The following is a 17,808-nucleotide window of genomic DNA, read 5'->3' on the forward strand; positions in this document are numbered from 1 at the left end:
AGTAGTCTTATGTGTGGCGCCACTCACTCTTTCCTTCTGCTGCTGCATTCTAATGAATGGGTTTGTAGACTCCTTTTCTTGTGAACTAGCTTGTGGTTGAGGTTGTAGTTGGGGCGGCTGAGGTGAAGGTGGAGCTGGGGCCGGAGCTGGAGGTGCTGGAGCTGCTTGTGGCGATAGAGAGGGTACTGTAGGAGCAGCAGGAGCAGCAGGTATGGAGAGCTGGGGGGATGGGACAGCGCGCGGCACGCTAGCCGGGGTCGGGATAGGAGCTGGTGGAGCAGGAGCAGGAGCAGGTGTCGCCGCCTCTGCAGCCTGTCTAGCATCGCCCTCAGCGCGCAATCTAGCCTGGCGCTCCTTAAATTTCTTCTCCGCTTCTTCTAACTCCTTCTCTTCGTCCTGGAGCGCTTTCATACGCGCCTCCTTAGCTTTCCTGCGCTGCTCCAACAGTTCGTCTTCCGGATCGGCGGGTGGAGCAGGACCAGGAGCAGGTGGTGTTGGGACGGCAGCTTTGCTCGTCTGCGCACCCGGTGCAGGACGTCTCGAAGGGGGTGGAGGGGGTGGTTTCTTACCAGCGGGCTGACTCTTTTCTGGAGCTGGAGTTGGCTCAGCTGCTTTAGCTGGTTCAGGGGCTGGTGCAGCTTGTGTGGCTGCATTACGCGCGCCCTTCTCCTCCTCCACCCGCCTCAACCTCTCCTGCTCTCTTTTCAACCTAGCCTCGTCCTCCATCTGGGCACGTTCGCCCGCCTCTTTCTTCTCTCGCTCGAGACGTTCCTGCACGCTCTCGGTCTCGCCCGTCGACGTCTCTTCGCCCCCACCCACACCGAGCGCTTTGAGACGCTCCTGAACGCGTTTCTGTGCTTCGTTCTGAATAAAATTCTTGCGCGCCTCGGCTGACATGCCACGTAAATTCATGCTGCTGTTGCTGTTGCTGCCAGTGGGCTGAGCGGACTGCGCAGGCACGGGAGGTGGGCTCTTGGCTGAGGTGTCAACCTCTTTCGGCTGAGCTGGGGGTGGTGGTGGTGGTGGTGTCTTGTGTGCCACGCGTGGTGGCTTGTCGTCGTATGTGCTGCGCATGTATCCACGAGCTGGTACACTGTCCCTTTCACCTTCATATTCTCGATCATAGTCTCGGTCGTAGTCGCGCTCACGCTCACGGCGTCTTGCGTATGGCGAGGAGGACGAACCACGGCGGTAATACTCGTCGCGCTCTTCTTCCTCGCTATCGCGATACCTCCTATAACGGTCGTTGCGGTGATCCCTATAGCGTACCGCTTCCCTCTCTGTTTCTTTCTTGCGCCCTTGTGCCCTTTCCATCCGCTTCTCCACTTCAGGTAGTCGCTCATGCATCAAATATAGCAACTCCCTTTCGAGCTGACGTCTCTCCTGGTCTTTCTCGCGCGAGGGTCTTCCTGAGCCAACGAAATCTAAATCATCTTGCACTCTCCTGATGGAATACTTAAGATCATCCATATCACGCTCCAGTTCATCATCATCTTCGGTGCGGTGGCCGGAAAGTGTCGTCTCCTTGTCTAGCCTGGCGGAGGTGTTGGCGAGCTCGCGCTTCATGTCTTGTAGATCAGAAGTGGGGGAGTTATCTGAGTGTCGGACGTTGCGTCTGTCGATATGGCGTGATGAAGACTTGTAAGTAGACGAAGCAGCCTCGTTGTCGTCGTGCTTATAAATCGACGCGTCAGATCTAGCAGATGGGAATTGAGGGGAAGTGATACGTTGGTGGTTATCGTGTTTGAGAATATCTTTGAGTATGTCTACCTGTAGATTGAGATCTTTGGAAGAAGGAGGGATGAGTTCATCGGGTAGCTCGTCTGGGATAGGGTTACCATTGAGGCCTGTGATGGTGTAAGCTAAACAGTCAAAGTAAGTTTAAAACGGATAACTCACGCCTATAAACCAAAGCCATAGCGACGTGGAACTCAGCCAAGTTTAACTTGCCTCTATTCTCAATGTCAGCCAAGTTCCAGATCATCATGAGGTCATCGGAAGCCAGACCAGATTGACCAAAGACGTCTCTAGCCTGGTCACCCGAAATGAAGCCTGTTGAATGAGAATCCCAGGCTTTAAAAATTTGGTCATAGTTGCGCTTCTCGTCGCGAGACAATTTCCAGGGAATCTTGGGTGGAGCGGGAGCGTGCTGGAATGATTGGGGGAGGCTGTTTCCAAAGGGACTAGCATTAGGGAGAAGGGATTGGGTCATCATATTAAGCTGATTGTAAGATTGGGGAGATTGCCAACCAGTTGGCTGCGGTTGGAGAAAGCTGGAAGATTGCTGGGGCTGGGGCTGTGGCTGAATAAAAGAGGTTTGCTGGGGCTGTAGAGGGTAGCCAGTGGGCTGTGGTCTTTGAAAGCCAGTAGGCTGTGGCTGTTGCCAGCCAGTGGGTTGAGGCTGCTGCCAGCCGGTTTGTTGAGATTGTAGGGGAGATGGCTGAGATGGCTGCTGCCAACCAGTCAAATACGGCGTCTGCGTCGGTGGCGGTGGGTATCCCGAATTGAAATTATTGTTCATGATGATGGTCGTGTGCTGTTAGTGCTCCACCACCAACAAAAATGGAGATTGACAAGGAAAATAAAATGGGAATAAAGCGTAAAGGTTAGTGGTTGTGCTTTTAGGCTGGTAGATCTTTATTGAATACCCTTAGACACGTCTAACGCGACAATAACGCCAAACAAGAAGCAAAAGAGATCAATTATAGAGTACAAGAATAAGCTTGTTTTTAAGCAGAAACCTTTAAATCTTAGTAAGAATACAAAAACATTACAATCACTCCTAGATTTCCATCAATTCCTTTCGAGCTTAAATGATAATCTTAATCAAATACCTTCAAATCACTTGCAATTAATCTCAATTCTAACACATGAATCTGACAAACAACTCAATGACCTCATTAAACATGTTAAATCTCAAATTAAACCTTCAAATTTCAAGTTTGATATCACCCAATCTGCTTTACAATCTGCAATAAAAGAGGTTGCTCAATTCAAGAATTATGGTTTAGAGGGCGATGACCTACCAAACACTTTAAAGCTCTTCAAATGGGAAGTTAACAACCTCGATCACCTTCCCCTTGACTCTCTCGATTCACTTAAACAAAGACGTTTTGATAGAGAGTTTTCTCAGCAAAAGCTGTTCGAGTCAATTGAAGGTGTCGATAGATGTGATCTAGAAACTTTCTTATCGCATGCTGCTTCTGTCCCGACTCCAGCTCTCGACAGATCCAAGAAAGAAGACGAAAAGCGTAGGAAGGATGAGGAGAAAGCCGAGGACAAGCGTAAAAAAGACGAGGAGAAGCAGCGCAAAGAAGCTGAGAAGCAAGAAGAAAAGCAGCGTAAAGAAGACGAGAAGCAAGACGAAAAGCAGCGCAAAGAAGACGAGAAACAGAAAAAGGAAGATGAGAAGAATGACAAGATAGCAGCCGCTAATCAGAAGAAAGAAAAACAGTCAAGCGCATTTAAAGGGTTCTTCAGTAAAGTCGCTACACCCAAAAAGCACCTGTCTCCATCTAAAGATGTTTCAGATTTTCACAAGACATTCAAACCATTCCATCTCAAACAAGGTTTTGAAATGGCACCAATCAACGCCTTCAACCCAGCTCAATTTGATGATTTATGGGATACTATCAACAAAGCAACACCAGATGACATAACACTCTCATCTTCTCTATCAGAAATACCTAAATGGAAAATAATAAAAAAGAATCCAGCTGTTGCCAGCAAACACGTTCCATCCAACACCAAGATAGCACCTCCAGTAGATTTGAGACTGATCATGCAACAGCTATCAGAAGCAGAGGTAGGCGGCGATGAGGACCAAACAACCGACATACTTGAATCCTTCAAAACAAGATTCAGGGGTAAAGTCAAGCACAAGCTTCTCGAGTATCACGAAGACTATAGACCTGGCTGGTGGGGGACGTGCACCAAGTCATCTTCGACAATTGGTCCACGTCGGCCACTAGCTAAAGATGCACTACAATTTGACTACACTTATGACTCTGAAGTGGAGTGGGGTGAGGAGGAGCAAGACGAAAAGGGCGAAGAGATTCAATCTCAGCCTGGTTCTGACGATGAGAAGGACAAGGACAACGACTCAGATGCTGACAGCTGGCTTGTTAGCGATACTGAAGATGTTGGATTAGAGGGTGTTGATCTCGATAATGTCGACAATGTTGATAGTGTCAATAGTCTCAATATACCACCAGACCTCAAAACTGATGATCCTATTGATAATGCTATCGCGGCAGAGAAGCGCAACGAGCGTGCGAAAGCCAAGAAGAAGAACAAGTCGAAAAAACCGAACCAGCCATCTAAACCTTATATTAGTGGGTTGAAGTGGGAGTCTGAGGATGGTCAGATAACATATCCGCCGTTCATGACATACCAGATAAGGTTCTTTAATGGTGTGTGGGAGTATTTGATAAATGAATAAACTGACACGTGATCAGATGCACAAGTATCGGTGAATCCAAAAGAGTTTGTTAGTCAGTTCAAGCCAACATTGGTGACGCAACAACAACAACAACAACAACAACAGCCGATGCAAGCAGAATCAAGCGCAACAGGAGAAAAAGTCGACGGCGACTCGAAAACACCCTCGAAAGAAACATCAACAACGCAAGGGAAAATAACGAGTATACCAGAGACACATATCCAATTGTTTGCATCTGTAGTGGAAAATTCAACAAAATCGCGTATATTGCTAGTAGAGGAGCTGCGTCAGAAGTTCAGTGAGGTGCATAATGGGCCAAAGATTCCCAAGACGGCGATAGAGTCTATGTTAACGACAAATGCGCGAAGAGAAGGCAAGAAAGTCAACTCGCTTTGGCATGTAACAGATAATATAAAACATGACGTGTAAACATGCAAAAAGATAAATTGAAGCTATTTATTAGGTTTTCAGCTCTCACTTGAACTGAACTCAACTAATAACGCATATAGCCATGGATGCGAGCGGTGTGTTTGGGAATGATTATATAACCAACAAGGAGACCTTGCTGGATTTCGACGAGAAGGAGAGCACTACTACGATAATGCTCCCGAGTACAAGCCAAGGCATCGATAAGGATAGGCCAAAGTTGGTGAATCCAAATGAGGAGCTTGGGAGTGAGTCGGCTTGGATTTGCTGTGAAACAAGATTAATGACGCTAATTTCTCATTGCAGATGAAGAAGTACTCAAGCCACACCTCAAGGATTTACTGAGAGTGATGCTAATCGCAAACGTAGAATGATGAAATATCTATACCAATCAGCGTGTAATTCACATGTACACAAATACCTTTTGTATAATTGGGATATTGCGCTAGAGATGGGACTGGGAATTGGACACACCAACGAGTCGCGTACTCACAATACTATCCATACACACCTAAATCCCACGCATTCAAGCCGATCCGATAAAAGCGAAGAGAGTCAGACAGGCTGCGCATCTGGCAATGACGATTGTATGTCTAAGTCGAAGTGGTCACGAGGTTTGATCTGTGGGATATTTAAAGGGAGACACTTTGGCATACGACAATCAACTCAACTAGTACAAACATAATCATATAATGTCAGAGTGAGTATTCGTATGTATCCACTACACCCCCCACTCACACCCAATCTCCAGACCAGCAAGACGCGATTTTCTCGACCAAACAAGGTCCACCATGAAGCCAGACTCGCAAAAGACTTACACAGAATCAGCTTCTGATAACGTCAAGTCCATGTCTGACAATGTTGCATCGAAAATGCAGCCAGAGGATGACAAGTCCATGCCACAACAAGCTCACGATTCTATGACCGAGGGCGCCGACACTAAGAGACGTGGATCACTAATGGACAAATTGCAAAACGCATTCCAGAAGTGAACACATTCCACATAACATAAATGTACGACATGCCACCACTCCAGTTTAACGACTACGAATACGAATAAGAATTTTAAGAATTTTAAGAATTGTAATTGAATTGACATACGTCTAATGTGGAAACTTTTTATATCATTTTGTCTATCTTTGTTAGAAGTTTGAGTTAAAAGTAATGAGAAGTAAAAACTCAGGATATGAGGAAGTGTAAGAGGTAAAAGTTGAAGATATTGAATGGGTATGATAACTTTGTGCTTGGTTAGTAACACTAGCAGTACTAGCCACATCAGCAAATAGGCTTGAACGTCATTATTTCTTCGAATAATAGTTCTATGAGATCTGTCAGTTTGCTCACCTAAAATGCTCATAACCTACGTTTTAACTCTTCCTTTGAAATAACGTCTTTGCGATGATCAAATTCGAAGAAAGATGCATCTAGTGGTGGTGCCGATGGTTCGTCCTCTGGGTCATGATATGCAGATAAATAAGGATGTGAGAGGCATTCCTCAACAGACATTCTAGATTTGGGGCTGAAAGTAAGAGTCTTTGCTAAAAAGTCAACAGCTTCTGGGCTGGCGTCTGGGAAAAGTTGGCTGAATGATCTCTTCTTTCTAAAAGGCAAAGCTCTGATATAATCTCTGGAGCGTCTAGAGCTGATTGCATAGAATTCATCGAGCGTTGGTGTACCAAGGACATCCAAAATCAGTGTCAACTGGTGATGATAGTCTCTACCAGGGAATAATGGTCTACCAGAGAGCATTTCGGCGAGGATGCAACCTACGCTCCAAATGTCAATAGCGGAGGTATATTGCTTGAAAGTAAGCATAATTTCAGGAGCTCTGTACCATCTCGTAGCGACATACTCCGTCATGAAACCCGTCTCACAGCCAGGCTCAGCCGTTTGTGTCGACCTAGCCAAACCAAAGTCACAGACCTTGAGATCGCAATTTGCGTTGAGAAGCAGGTTCGATGGTTTGAGGTCTCTGTGGATAACATCAGCGCTGTGCATAGCCTTGAGAGCTCTACAGGTTTGATAAACAAAATACTGAGCGTGATCGTCGCTCAAGTCCTGAGTTCTGATTACTCTATGTAAATCCGTTTCCATCAGTTCTTGAATGAGGTAGACTTCTTTGAAATTTGGATAATCCTTTGGCTTTATCATGTCTAAAACAGAAATTATATTCTCAGAGACATTTTGCTGCTGGAAGTATTTGAGCAGCTTAAGTTCTCTAAGCGTACGCAGGAGGAACATCTGATGCATCAATGGCTCAATCTTCTTGATGGCTACTTTATGGCCGCTCGGGCGGTGTATAGCAGAGCAAACAACGCCGTAAGCGCCTTCGCCGATGACATCCAGCCTGAGAGTAGATGAGTTGCGTGTAAATGAATATAAATCCACTCACACTTGGTATTTAGTCCCAACGCTGAATTTAATTCTTCTTTGCTGCGATTGCTGCTGCTGTAGTTGCTGCTGGCTTTGGCTTTGTTGGGTGGTGGCCATTGTTCGGGTGCAACAGCCATGAGCAATTCCCGCAGAGCATATCACACAGAAGATATTTATACAAAGCAGGACTTTATCAAAGAAAACGAGGATTCGGATTTCGATAGCTTTAGCCCGTATAATCAGCAGCAACAGCAGCAGCAGCGAGAGCAGCACCAACGAGAGCAATTCCAGGATGGTGATGTTCCTCTCAATCCATTAACCCAGCGTATTCCACATACCGCTGGTAAAATATTCTCAAACCCAATAAAGCCAAAGATCAACCCAGATCTTCTTCCTTCCCCGGTTGACTCTTTGGCGAGCCAGATACAGCAATCAGACGCTAATTTAAACGCTGACTATATCCTATCTACATTGGATGTTCACCAGACTTCTCTCCCTTCCGCTTCTATCCCCTTCAACTGCACAGACAACGGCTACTCATCTCCTAACCTACTCCGTTTATCCACCTACGCGATACCAGCCACTAATGACCTCGCAAGAAGCTGCCAGCTGCCACTTGGCATGGTTATAAGCCCTTTCAGCGATAGACCCGCGTCCCAGATTCCCCAGATTCACTCTTTTTCCAACTCTCAGTCTGGTCCACCACGCTGCACGCTTTGCAGGGCATACGTAAATCCTTCAGTCAAGTTTATAAATGGCGGTAAATACTGGCAATGTAATTTGTGTTCCACCCACAACGCTGTAGACGACGATTATTTCTCTGCACTCGATCCACACACCTACACACGCTTAGATAGGGAGCACAGGCCTGAGTTTAACTTTGGCAGCGTTGACTTTGTTCTTCCAAGACCTTACTATGCACTCCAACCCCCTCCACCTATCGGTTTCGAATCTGCCTACACTGAGACACCACGCCCCCCAACCCAACTTTCAAGACTGTTCTTGATAGACGTAGGATTGCAATCACGCCAATCTGGTCTCCTCCACACGCTCTCACTCACCATAAAAGACGCGCTCTACTCCTCCCCCACTCCCCTCAACACTCCTTATGTTGGTTTCATTACGTATGACTCTACACTCCACTTCCACGATATGTCAGCTGAACGTGAGGTGCCATCGCTGATGATAGTCCCTGACACCGACGAGCCCTTCAATCCGCTAGCAAGAGGACTCATAGTCGATGTGAATGCATCCAAGCACAACATCCTCTCATTCCTTGCCAGTCTTCCTACAATGTTCCGTGATACGAACCCACGAGGTTCCATACTAGGTTCAGCGCTGACGGCCGCCATGGATGTCTTACGGGAGGTAGGTGGCGAGGTGAATGTGTTCCAGTCGCAGCTCCCCACTGACGGACTTGGTGGACTGACTGAGCGCGACCCCGCACCCGGCGGCACGGCCTCAGTCAGTGAGCGCGACCGTTCTCTTTACACGAGCGCGAGTACCTGGTGGTCGAACCTATCTGAGTCTCTCACGGACGCCGGTGTCGGAGTGAACATGTTTATGTTCCCCTACAAATACACCGACGTAGGTACTCTCGCCGCCCTCGCGCAGTACACTGGGGGTGAGTCGTACTTCTACCCCAAATTCGATCCGGCGCGCCACGCGCTCAAGGTGCGGGCGGACCTGACGCGCATTGCTACGCGTGCACTGGGGTATAATGCAAGTGTAAAAATAAGGTGCAGCAAGGGTTTCCACATCTCACAGCACCACGGCGCTTTCCTAGACCGCAGCTCAGATCTGACCATGGGGTGCGTGTCGGCCGACAGCTGCATGAGCGCTCTCTTCGCTCACGATGCATCCTCCCTCACCAAGGGGTGGGGTACAGTGGCGGCTAATGCGCTGCAGTCCGCCAAAGAGAAGGATGAGAGCGGTGGTCATGGGCAGGCGGATGAGGTGCATTTCCAGGTCGCAGTGCTCTATACCGGTGCAGAAGGCGCGAGGAAGGTACGCGTACTTAATACCATGGCTAAATTGTCAGATGTAGCTGCAACCGTCTTTCGTCATGCCGATGTGGATGCCGGGGCTGTACTTCTGTACAAACAGGCTGCCGCTCACGTCATTAGTCGCCCCCTCGGCAGTATTCGCGATAAACTCATCGATCGCTCTGTGCAGGTGCTCGTGGCTTATCGCAAGCACTGCGCTCAGTCGAACAAAGGCGGTCAGGTGGGTTTGTCGCTTTCTTAGTTGATTAATCTAATTTGTTGCCTTCTTCCTCCTACAGCTCATCCTGCCAGAAAGCTACAAACAATTTCCAATTCTTACACTTGGGATGATTAAATCTAAGTGCTTGAAAGGTGGCGCGGTGGCTTCGGATGTGCGCTCACATGCTATTCGACAAACTCTGAGTGGTACACCCTATAAACTGCTCCAAGCTATGTATCCTCGTGTTCATCCTCTTCATAAAGGGGTCGAGAGTGTGCCAGAATTCATCCGCGCAAGCTACAAGCGCCTAGAACTTCATGGAGCATATCTGATTCGTAGGTGGTATGAAGAAAAACGACGTCATCTTAACTCAGCAACCCAGATAACGGTGAATTAGCAATCATATGGCTCGGTAATCATGTCGATAAGCAGATTGTCAAAGAAATATGGAATGTCGAATCCAAATCACAGATAGATCAACGATTGGGAGTATTACCTGATTTAGACACACCACTCTCTATAGCATTGCGCTCAGTCATCTACAGAGCTTCATATCCTAACCCACCATCATCGATACCCGTCTTGATCGCTAGGCAGGATGTGGATCCTACTGAAATTGAAGTTGGAAATATGTTGATAGAGGATGATAATAATGATGGCATGTCTTATGTGGATCATATTTGCCATATCCACAAACTCATCAATACACAACTTCTCGGTGAAACTCGTATGGCTGATGCTGCCGATGCGGCAACATGGCGTACTTGGTGAGGTCGGTATATTTTGTCCAATTTTCACTTTACTCCGAAAATAAATGCTTTTGCACAGAATGCACTGCAAATAATGAAAGTATAAATGAATTTACAACGAAGGGATAGGTATACATAGCAACGGAAATACTCGCCAGTGTGTGTGTGTGTGTGTGTTGATTGATTGTGTGGTGTTGGTTGTGAAACATTGTGAGCATCATCGTGAAAGATTTCAAAGTGTAAAGGTTAATGAAGAGCCCGAGAAAAATAAGCATTGGAGTGTGTGTTCCAACCCTTTGATTAACGTCTTTTTGAAGGCATAAGATAAGACAGAAGTGAGTAAAACTTTGTAAAAAGAGCTAGTGTAGGATAAGTGAGCCAAAGAATAAGTTGCAGGATGATTTTGTTTAGGAATATCGGACTTGTTTCTTGTGTTGTTTGTTTTCATGTTTTGTTGATTAAAGTACAACGCATCCACCACAACAACCAGCTTCTTTTGGTTTACCGTTGTCATGTTGCATACTTTCCATCTGGTTAGGTGTAGTTGGATTCTTTACACCAGTTTGATCCCTATGATATAATCTAATCTCTCTAACGAGATTGTAAAATGCGTCATCGACGTTAATGCGCTGTTTCGCAGAAGTTTCAATAAATCTGCAACCAAAGTTTTTAGCCAATTGGCGACCTTCATTAGAGCCAACTTGACGCTCAAATTCCAAATCTGCTTTATTAGCAACGAGGACCATAGGGAAGAAGTCCTTATCCTTTACGCGGAGTATTTGCTGATGGAAGGTCTCAATTTCTAGTAAGTGTGAGTAATAAAAAAACGCTCTCAAAGCAAACGCAGAAACACACCTTCAAAACTGTTTCGACTTGTAATTGAGTAGACTAGTAAAAATCCTTCACCTGTACGCATGTACTGCTCTCTCATAGCAGAGTACTCCTCTTGGCCAGCAGTGTCCAACACGTCAAGTAGAGCTGGCTCTGCGTCTATTTGGCATTGCTTCCTGTAGCTATCCTCAATCGTTGGATCGTATTCATCTACGAAGTGTGATTGAATGAATTGAATCGTAAGGGCAGATTTGCCGACGCCTATTTGAACGCGTAAGAAGGATGTTAGGCTAAACCGCCAATAACACTTACCACCACCACCGACAACGACTATAACAATTTAAGCAATCAGTCTTCTACGTAAGCCAATCTACTAACCTAACTTGTATTCCTTTGGTACTATTTGAATATGTAAGTCAATTTTCACATCTCATTATCAATTTACCCACCTCCTGCCATTATTTATTTTCAATTCTAGAAGTCTTGTTGCTCGGTCCAACAAGCGAGTACATGTAAATCCAGAAGATGAAAATTGTTTAAAATTTAAATTAATTTTACTCAATTTTAACAAAACTCATTTTCGAATTAATTCGTCGCCTTCTTCTTGTTGTTCTTCTTTGGTCTCAGTGCTGCTTGCGACAATTGCTTCGTTTCTTCATCTGGTTGCTTTTCTGACTTGATTACGTCTGGCTTGTACCATGATGGTGGGTGCGTTAATCTTATTGGTCCATTCTTCGTTATTCCAACTGTGAAGAAGAATTGCGCAACTGTCTCATCTGTCTTGTCAACGCATACATCAAATGGTGTAAGCAAATTGTGTTGTGCTGCTTCTTGTACACCCAATCTCGCTCTCTTCTCATCCTCTAACATACGGATGTTGAATGGGAATGATCCTGACTTCTTTTGGATCTCAGAGTATACTCTTCTGGCGGTGGCCAACTTAAGAATGTAAGTCTGGTCTGTACGCTTGAACACTGTGGTTTGGTAGCTTGATTCTTTTGGCTGTTGAGGGAATGTCAGAAAATTTTCACTCTGAACCTCACCCTAATCACCTTATTTTCCTGGTTCGTAGAAACGAGCACATCCACACCATAAACCTCACCTTCTTCGAAAGTGTGAGTACCTAAATCTGACTTTTGTTGTGGGTTTCCGTTGAGAATGATTCTCTTCTTTCCGTCAATAACATTTTGAGTCATTTGACATGAGAGCATGCCTGAATAAATTGTGAGTTGCGTGAGGTCTGAAGAATGATTGCTCACCTTCAACTGGTGCAGTTTCGAAAGCTTTTGTGGCCTTGCTGACGGTGTCACTCACTGTCCAGTTCTTCTCGCCAACCTGAAGTTGTGGGTTTAGAAGGGCAATGAGATAGCCAAGACTCAGCAAACCTTCATTTGACGGATAGAAGCTTCAGCTGCGTACCAAGCGGCTTGGATAACGTCTGCTTTACGACCGGATACAGGGTTTTGAGCAGTAGCGCCAACTACGATGGTTTCAGCAGCGATACTAGCGAAGCCATCGACTAAGAAGTTCGTTGTGAGTATGAGACATTAGATATAAAGATAAGCTTACTGTGTGCACCCAATTGAATCTTAACAACATCACCATCCTTCAAACTGACAGAGTTAGTGTCTGGATCAGAAGCAAGTGGGGAAAAGTGTGAAATGACGTTGTTAACGTTTACGCAGGTTGGGAATGAAACACCCTTTGTTGGAATTGGTTTTTTGTTGTTGAACACCTTTCCAGCTTCTTGATTGATGAAAGCGTCTGTGGAAGTGCAAAGGTCAATGACTTTGGCATCTTTTACAGACTTTATAACAATTTGATCAAAAGCGCGCTTTACAATGTCTGCAGCAACTTTGTGTCTAATGTACTGTGAGCTTTTCCTAATCAAGTAGACAGACGCTTCAGCCTACTTTGTGATCCTACAAGAGGCTTTAGTGGTAAAAATTAGTTCCACATTTCAACCCACGTAATATCGTTAAGTCCTGTAACGTCTTCAACTTTCTTGTCTTGTTCGCTCATTTTAGATTTGAAGAGAGAGGATTGCAATTTCAGCTATTCGTCTCCAAAAATTCACATTTTACGTCAATAAATTCTTCAACTCTTTCTATTAATTCTCACTGCCTCGCCAAGCACGCTTTACTTGCTGAACTTTCTTTTGATCTATCTCACTTCACGCACTCATTCTAGTCCAATTTCGGACCAAATTGACCATTACCAAATATAATGCGAAGTTACTTTTGAGGCTAAAACGTGATTCATTGATCGCATCCACCATTTTCGGTCACTATTGGCCAGGAAGACTTGATTTCGTCCAAAGTGTTCCTGCGCTTGAATAGAGAAATAAAAACATCCCAGATGAAGAGCTTAGAATTTTTGAATTGATACACAATAAGAGTTTTTACCACAAATTACCTACTTATTTCAGTTGGTTTTGTAGTGTAGCGGTTATCACCGTGGATTTTGATACAAAAACTTCCATTAACCCCGGTTCGAATCCGGGCAAGACCTTTTGCCTTTCCTAATTTCCTCTTTTTATTATTTGTTAGGAGATATCTGCGTTTTTCAAGAGTATAAATGACTTCTTAGTTTGATGACCTGAGCAATACACCATGTATTAGCGATGTGACAGGACATCAGAAGGAGCAAGATGTAAAAGTTGGTTGAAGTTGACGCGCAATCATACATTCGATAAGAGCAACTTGAACGAACTCGAAAACAAGAATTTTGTATGCAGATTACAGCGTTGATAAGGTCTATCACTGCTAATGATCAAGCCTCGGCTCAACTACAAAGGCATTCGCGGATCACTGGAACAAATTGCGCAAAATAATGTACACCGCAATGCCAAAGTGGATCTAAGCAACTACACGAACATCTACAACACATCCTCCATGCTCGAGCACACGCTAAATGCGACGAAACACACGCAAGCAACGACCAAGTCGAAGGAGCTGAAAAGGGAAATAAAGGAGCTGGAAGGAAGATTAAGAGATACTAAACAGGATTTGTACGAGATAGCTTCGCAGATCCCCAACGAATCGCACCCGTCTTCTCCGACGAACAACGTTGCAGTAGAGGTGGACAGCGGAGGTCCACCACCAATACGCGCCACTCGCACACGTGATCATCTCGATATTGCTGCTCGACTTAACGGGACTCTCCCACTGTCCGCGGCTAATGTGTCCGGTAATGGTTTCGCAATTCTCAAAGCTGAGTTGGCGGTGCTGGAACATGTACTCATACAGCACGCTCTGCATGTGGCTGTTGGGCGCGGTTACACTCTCGTCACTGTGCCCGATATTGTCAAAATGGACATCGCAAATAGGTGTGGATTTGTGCCGCGCGATACAGCAGCGAATCAGACATATACAGTTAGCAGTAGCGGTGCTGGAAACAGTAATGGTAATGCACGAGAGAGTAACAGTGACAGTAACAGTAACAATAACAATGGCCCTAACACACTCTGTCTCGCAGCTACTGCTGAAATACCTCTGGCTGGGCTGCATTTCAACGATTTGCTCAAACACAAAGAGCTCCCCATCAAGTATGTCGCTTGTGGGCATGCCTTCCGAGCGGAAGCTGGAGCTCGAGGACGAGACACGCGGGGATTGTATAGATTGCACCAGTTCACCAAGGTTGAGTTATTTTCCCTCACAGATGCTTCCTCGAGTGACGCGATGCTGGATGAGATAGTAGACATTCAGAGGGAGATTGTACAAACTCTCAATGTACCATATAGGTGGGTGCGACAAGGTCACTGCGATGTTCACTCTTAATCCTACTCACACTCGCTCACAACAGAATACTGGATATGCCGACTCAGGAATTAGGTGCGAGTGCGTATAGGAAATACGACGTCGAGGCGTGGATGCCGGGACGTGAAGAGTGGGGAGAGGTGTCGTCGGCGTCTAATTGCATCGACTACCAGGCGCGCAGACTGCTCATAAGGTACAAGACGGGCGAAGGGAACGTGTTCGTGCATACGCTTAATGGCACGGCAGCTGCCATCCCTCGTCTCATTCTCGCCCTGGTTGAAAACGGGGTGGAGAGCGACGAAAGCGCAAACTTACGTCTGGCTCTGCCGAAATCGCTGCGGAAGTACTGGATTGGCAGCGATAAGCGCATTAGATGGCAGTAAGAAGGATCACACAAGAATTGTCCATAGTATTAAAAAAGCTTAAACATAGTTACATAACATAATTATTGGAAAAGAACGGATTGTCACAAATTACAAGTAGAGATTAGTAGTTTGAAGAAAAGACACTATGTTTAGATGAGGAGAGCACCAGCGAGAGAGGCAGCAGCGACCATTGAGCCAGCAAAGACGTGTGAAACAGCACCAGAGTCGTCATCGTTTTGGGCGTTGTTGCCGCTGTCAGCACTGGTATTGTCTGAGGAAGACGATGATGGTGTAGAGCTGGATGAGGATGAAGATGACGAAGTCGAGGATGAGCTTGAAGACTCAGATGAAGAGGAGCTAGACTGATCTCCATCATCGTTGTTTGAGTCATCGCTCTCCGCCGCTTGACCTTGAACATCTTCACCGAGACAGTCAGAATTGTCAGAGTCTCTAACGGTCAACTCAGAACTGTAATTGACATCACCAGATTCGTCGTTTACTGCCAATGAAATTTCTTTGCCACCTGGAACGTTGACCTTCCAGTTGTATGAGCCGCTTTCACCGTGTTGTGGAGGGAACGCTTCGATTGGTTCACTGCTTGCCTATTAGAGAGTTTTAGATGATTTCAAATGTACAACTTACGCTCCTACTTCTCCAGCTGGGATAACAGTGATGTAGATGTCACCTTCACCTTCAGTCCATTTGATCTGTGTTGATTTGTAAGTCTTTTTTTTTTTTTCTCTAAAGAGTACTAACAGCAATGTTGCGACATTGGGTGAGTTGTGGTGGTGATGTGATCTTGGCTGCTAATGCGGAGCTACGTAATTGTCAGCTATTCGTCGACAGCTGTCAGCAATCTATACTCACGCGAGGAGTGCGGAGGTGGCTGCAATGAACTTCATATCTAAATACTTTGTGGTAGCGGTTTAAGAGGTGTATTGAATCATTTAAGCATTTCAAATCTTTAATTTTAGTGCCAAATATCTCGATTTGGAAATATTTTTGCATTCTCGGAAAGTTTTCATCATTCATATCTTTCCATATCCGATCTAAAACATTTGCAAACACGGGCAGAAAGAAAACTAATCGTTCAGATCTCATAAATGATTGTTAAGCGTTACATAATATTACATGATTTCTTTGATTTTCTGTCCTTTTGAGCTTTTTGAGTGACTGCCGGTGCGTGTGGGGTATGTGAAGGCACGCCCGCACTAGGTTGATTTTGGCGCTGCCTTTGTCTCCTCTCGTTTTCATCTTGTTGCAATTGCATTGCCAGCGCTAGGCTATATTAAGAATTTGCGCAGTTAATATTGCTGTGCACATTAAAAACCTAAAACACTCACTCTGAGTCAGCCCGGGCTGTATTCTGAACACGTGACAGCTCGTAAGCGAGTACCGCGTCATCCCATCCTTCATTCTGGGCACGCGTAGTGACGCGTTGCTCAACAGTGAGAGTATCGTTTGTACCGTTTGTATCGTAAACATCATGAGCACTATTGGCGTAAGCAGCACTAGCGCCAGCATAATCGCCACCAATTACACCGGATGGGTTGAAATTGTCATTGAGGAACGCCGAGCCGCTGCCGTCGACATCCTCTAACGATTCCCATATAACATCCGCTTCCTCGGCCAAGGCACCATCTGTAACAAGTGTATAGAGCTTGTGATGACGTTTATCTGCTACGCATTAGATGATAATTGAGACAGTGAGACACCAATTTATACCCACACAATACAGATAGATGAGAGTTGCGAAATAAAGCAACGTATTCGCCGCTACTGAGACATTCTGTGAGGACGAATAAGCCGGTGAGTGTCATTTGTGTGCGTGAACTGTCGATAAATTGCGCAAGGATGCGTGCTTTTCTAACAATTTCTTGCTGCTGAGATGATAAATCACCTTCATTTGTATCACGGTTGATGGAGTTGGAGTTGGGGAGCACTCCAGCTAGGTGGTCACCCTCGGCTATGACCTGTGTGGCATGATCGTAGTTTTCGAAGTCTTGGAGAATGACGTCAGAGTTGGGCGATTGCCGATCGCACACCCAGCCATGGACTAGAGGGACGTCGCAGAGGGCAAATAGATCAATTGCGCCCTTGTGTCTGACGGAAGAAGGGTTGAGAGCGTACGGAGAATGAAAGTGGGGGTTTAGATCGAGACCGTATCTCGTGTGGGGGAGGACATTGAGAGCGTCAGATATGGAGTAAGGGGAGTCTTTGGGGATATGCTTCCTAAGGAGGAATTCAGCAATGATTGAGGATATGTAGTCGTAGTCGACGCTTGTTCTGCTCGCTGGAGAGAGCTGTAAATTTCCACGCATTATGAGAATATTGACCAAGGCTAGCAAGCTACAAGGGCCATTCTCGTTTTGGGTGACCACCTTGACCCGAGTACCGGCAGCGTTGAAGACTGATTTCAGAGGCCATTCTTGAGGAGTTTCTGGGTGGAGTGGTACTTGCTGTGGTAGCTGCTCTTCCTGTTCTGGCTCCCCCTCCTTCACGTGCACCGCCTCCTCCGCACCGGTTACGCCTTTGAGGTTCAAATCACGCTCAACAGATTCAGCGAATTTATCAAAGCTATTAGAATAAGGATTGTTGCTCATGATGATGATGGTTGTAAATTGCCAAGCTGCGTAATATTTTTTTTGTACGATTCTTTA

At 45.8% G+C, this 17,808-nt stretch overlaps 7 protein-coding genes and 1 non-coding gene across 8 annotated transcripts; 4 read left to right on the forward strand and 4 right to left on the reverse strand.

The window, feature by feature from the left end:
- Positions 1–2,562: 2,562 nt before the first annotated feature.
- Positions 2,563–5,859, forward strand: J056_002253 (Chromatin assembly factor 1 subunit rlf2; the record flags this gene model as incomplete). Its single annotated transcript, XM_009268117.1, has 5 exons — positions 2,563–2,605; positions 2,655–4,412; positions 4,458–4,739; positions 4,951–5,119; positions 5,619–5,859. 5 exons carry the CDS (start codon positions 2,563–2,565, stop codon positions 5,857–5,859), a joined length of 2,493 nt encoding a protein of 830 aa, XP_009266392.1.
- Positions 5,860–6,142: 283 nt separating this feature from the next.
- On the reverse strand, positions 6,143–7,108 carry J056_002254 (Mitogen-activated protein kinase; the record flags this gene model as incomplete). Its single annotated transcript, XM_009268118.1, has 2 exons — positions 6,143–6,186; positions 6,232–7,108. 2 exons carry the CDS (start codon positions 7,106–7,108, stop codon positions 6,143–6,145), a joined length of 921 nt encoding a protein of 306 aa, XP_009266393.1.
- A 267-nt stretch (positions 7,109–7,375) lies between these two features.
- Positions 7,376–10,216, forward strand: J056_002255 (uncharacterized protein; the record flags this gene model as incomplete). The annotated part of the gene is made up of 3 exons (XM_009268119.1): positions 7,376–9,466; positions 9,525–9,780; positions 9,828–10,216. The coding sequence occupies 3 exons, from the start codon at positions 7,376–7,378 to the stop codon at positions 10,214–10,216; spliced, it is 2,736 nt and encodes a 911-aa protein (XP_009266394.1).
- A 436-nt stretch (positions 10,217–10,652) lies between these two features.
- J056_002256 (24 kDa Ras-like protein) lies at positions 10,653–11,484 on the reverse strand (the record flags this gene model as incomplete). The annotated part of the gene is made up of 5 exons (XM_009268120.1): positions 10,653–10,996; positions 11,050–11,286; positions 11,338–11,355; positions 11,404–11,424; positions 11,475–11,484. The coding sequence occupies 5 exons, from the start codon at positions 11,482–11,484 to the stop codon at positions 10,653–10,655; spliced, it is 630 nt and encodes a 209-aa protein (XP_009266395.1).
- A 126-nt stretch (positions 11,485–11,610) lies between these two features.
- J056_002257 (Proliferation-associated protein 2G4) lies at positions 11,611–13,047 on the reverse strand (the record flags this gene model as incomplete). The annotated part of the gene is made up of 7 exons (XM_009268121.1): positions 11,611–12,027; positions 12,078–12,238; positions 12,285–12,360; positions 12,411–12,544; positions 12,595–12,887; positions 12,939–12,947; positions 12,995–13,047. The coding sequence occupies 7 exons, from the start codon at positions 13,045–13,047 to the stop codon at positions 11,611–11,613; spliced, it is 1,143 nt and encodes a 380-aa protein (XP_009266396.1).
- Positions 13,048–13,455: 408 nt separating this feature from the next.
- Positions 13,456–13,536, forward strand: J056_004897. Its single transcript has one exon. It is a non-coding gene; the product is annotated as a tRNA-Gln (tRNA).
- A 257-nt stretch (positions 13,537–13,793) lies between these two features.
- Positions 13,794–15,166, forward strand: J056_002258 (uncharacterized protein; the record flags this gene model as incomplete). The annotated part of the gene is made up of 2 exons (XM_009268122.1): positions 13,794–14,767; positions 14,830–15,166. The coding sequence occupies 2 exons, from the start codon at positions 13,794–13,796 to the stop codon at positions 15,164–15,166; spliced, it is 1,311 nt and encodes a 436-aa protein (XP_009266397.1).
- Positions 15,167–15,297: 131 nt separating this feature from the next.
- J056_002259 (Protein FAM63A) lies at positions 15,298–17,751 on the reverse strand (the record flags this gene model as incomplete). The annotated part of the gene is made up of 7 exons (XM_009268123.1): positions 15,298–15,750; positions 15,799–15,855; positions 15,905–15,965; positions 16,016–16,052; positions 16,280–16,431; positions 16,492–16,825; positions 16,878–17,751. The coding sequence occupies 7 exons, from the start codon at positions 17,749–17,751 to the stop codon at positions 15,298–15,300; spliced, it is 1,968 nt and encodes a 655-aa protein (XP_009266398.1).
- Between the last annotated feature and the right edge of the window lie 57 nt (positions 17,752–17,808).

This window comes from Wallemia ichthyophaga, assembly GCF_000400465.1.
Source record: "Wallemia ichthyophaga EXF-994 unplaced genomic scaffold scaffold2, whole genome shotgun sequence".
Lineage (NCBI taxonomy): Eukaryota > Fungi > Basidiomycota > Wallemiomycetes > Wallemiales > Wallemiaceae > Wallemia > Wallemia ichthyophaga.